Source organism: Nicotiana sylvestris, chromosome 3, assembly GCF_000393655.2.
Source record: "Nicotiana sylvestris chromosome 3, ASM39365v2, whole genome shotgun sequence".
In the NCBI taxonomy this organism is placed as follows: domain Eukaryota; kingdom Viridiplantae; phylum Streptophyta; class Magnoliopsida; order Solanales; family Solanaceae; genus Nicotiana; species Nicotiana sylvestris.
Genome location: NC_091059.1, coordinates 164250021 through 164252698, shown reverse-complemented (window position 1 = coordinate 164252698; position 2678 = coordinate 164250021). Strand labels below are relative to the sequence as shown.

At 39.5% G+C, this 2678-nt stretch overlaps 1 protein-coding gene across 1 annotated transcript; it reads left to right on the top strand.

The window, feature by feature from the left end:
- Positions 1-299: 299 nt before the first annotated feature.
- Positions 300-2067, top strand: LOC138888285 (uncharacterized). The gene is made up of 3 exons (XM_070170123.1): positions 300-830; positions 1297-1455; positions 1627-2067. Exons 1-3 carry the CDS (start codon positions 300-302, stop codon positions 2065-2067), a joined length of 1131 nt encoding a protein of 376 aa, XP_070026224.1.
- The last annotated feature ends 611 nt before the right edge of the window (positions 2068-2678 follow it).

Below are 2678 nucleotides of genomic sequence, written 5' to 3'. Positions count from 1 at the left end.
TAGCAAACAAAAGAACTATGATCTCTATCATAAGTGTGGAAAGCATTGGGCACTTCATCAAAGACTGTCCTCTCCTGAAGCAAGAATTCTCCAAATACAACCCTGAGAAAGCAGCTAAGAGGAACCTGATTCCTGACAAGGACTTCAAAAGAAAGAGATTTGCTGACAATATGGTAAAACAGGCTCTTGCAGCATGGGGGGACTCCTCTAGTGAGTCTGAAGATGAAACTGATGCTGGTGATAGCTCCATGATGGCAGTTGAAAGCAAGGAAAATTAATATGATTCAACTTTTGCTTTGATGGCCCAATCAGATGATGGTGAAGATGATGAGGTATATTTCAGGGATGTTCAGAGAAATCTAAAATCCTACTCTTCTAAGAAACTTATGTCTTTAGCTAATGTATTGATTGATGCCTATCATAATCTTGTGGAGGATAAGGATGCCTTGATCTTAGAACTAGGGGAAGCTGAACAAACCAGAGATGACTTGGTAGTGTGTGTAGTGGATCTGAAAGAAACCATTTGTGAGTTGAAAAAAGAAGAAGATGCCTTAACCAAAAGGATCACCAACTTAGAGCATGAAAGAGATGACTTAGTGGTAGTAGTTTTTGACCATAAGGAAACTATTGAGAACTTCAGTAGAGAAAAGGAGGCCCTAGTGAAAAGAGTGACTGAAATTGAGGAAGAAAGAGATGATCTCTTGATAGTAGTCGCAGACCTGAGGGAAACAATGGAGGGACTAGAAATTGAGTCTAAACCCGAAAATACTATAAAAGGAAAAGAGGTAGCCAGCGAAGAACACATTAGGTTTGAAAATGAGTTGAAATCTGTGAGAACTAGGTTGTGTATTGAAACTGAGAAAAACAAGCACCTCCAGACTTAACTAGAAAGAGTAAAAAATGATCTTGAAAAGTCCCTAAAGTGGACTTGGTCCTCAGAAGTTACCACTGCCATGTATAATAATAATGGTGGAAACAAGTAGGGAATAGAGTTACAAAGGGAGAAAACCCATTACAACCCACATAGCAAATATGAGACTGTACCCGAAAATTGGTTGTGTACCCACTGTGGGAACAATGAACATTTCAAGGAAAATTGTCAAGCCAGGGTCCAGTTCATTCAGAAAAATAGAATGGTTGCTGAAAATGTAATTACTAAAAGGGAACCAGGTTCCACTCACAAAAAACGCATATTATCTGCATGGACTAAGAGAGCTCTTATTCATCCTCTTGCCTACTACAAGGGACCCAAACTTACTTGGGTTCCTAAAACTAACTCTTGATCTTCTTGTGCAGGGAACAGTAAAAGGAAGTAGTCAACAATGGTTCATGGATAGTGGGTGTTCAAAGCACATGACTGGGAACACTATGGACTTTATTTCTCTAAAAGTCTTGCAAGGAGGGAGTGTATCCTTTGGCAATGGGAAAAAGGGGTACATTCTTGGAGTTGGAAAAGTCGGAAAATCACTCACTCATTCTATTGAAAATGTGTACTATGTCAATGGTCTTAAGTACAATCTCTTGAGTGTCTCTCAGATCTGTGATAAAGGAAACAAGGTGGAATTCTTGTCCAAGATATGTACAGTTACTAATCTGGTAACTGGTGAAGTGGTACTTGTGGCCAAGAGATACAAAAACATCTATGTTGCTGATTTTGAGTCCTTAAAAAGTGGTGATTTGAGTTGTCTGAAAGCTATTGATAATGATGTTGAACTATGGCACAGAAGATTGGGGCACGCGAGCTTCTCTCTTCTGAACAAACTAATTCAAAAGGACCTGGTCTATGATATGCCCATGTCAAAGTTCAAGGTACAGAAAGTTTGTGATGCATGTGCTAGAGGAAAACATGTGAAGTCCTCTTTTAAGTATAAAAGGGATGTGAGCACCTCAAAGCCACTAGAGCTTCTACATATGGACCTATGTGGCCCTATGAGAGTGCAAAGCAGGGGAGAAAAAAAATACATTTTTGTGATAGTGGATGACTACTCCAGATTCACATGGACTCTATTTCTTATAACTAAAGATGAAACCTTTGAGGTGTTTGTGGCCTTTGTGAAGAAAATCTAGGTGAAGATGGAATCTAGAGTCGCATGCATTAGATCAGATCATGGAACAGAATTTGACAATGCTAAATTTGATGAGTTCTGCAATGAAAATAGCATTACTCACAACTTCTCAACTCCCAGAACCCCCCAGAAAAATGGAGTAGTGGAAAGGAAGAACAGAACTCTTGAAGAAATGGCAAGAACAATGCTAATCAAAAGTGGAATTACAAAGAACTTTTGGCTGAAGCGGTCAACACTGCCTGCTACTTGGTGAACAGGTGCATGATCAGATCACTCCTGAACAAAACCCCATATGAGTTGCTGAATGGAAGGAAATCCAAGTTGACTCACCTAAGAACATTTGGGTGCAAATGCTATGTTCTCAATAATGGAAAGGATCTGCTTGGTAAATTTGATGCCAAGAGTGATGAAGGAATATTTCTAGGCTACTCTTCTCAAAGCAAAGCGTACAAGATATACAACAAGCAGACTCAATGTGTTGAGGAAAGTGTTCATGTTATTTTTGATGAGTCATATCCATCCTGTGAGAAGATGCTGAAGAGGATCAAGATGGAGAACCCTCACTAGTCCCTGGTGAAGTCATTGACATGACAAATGGAAAGGCAGATATGA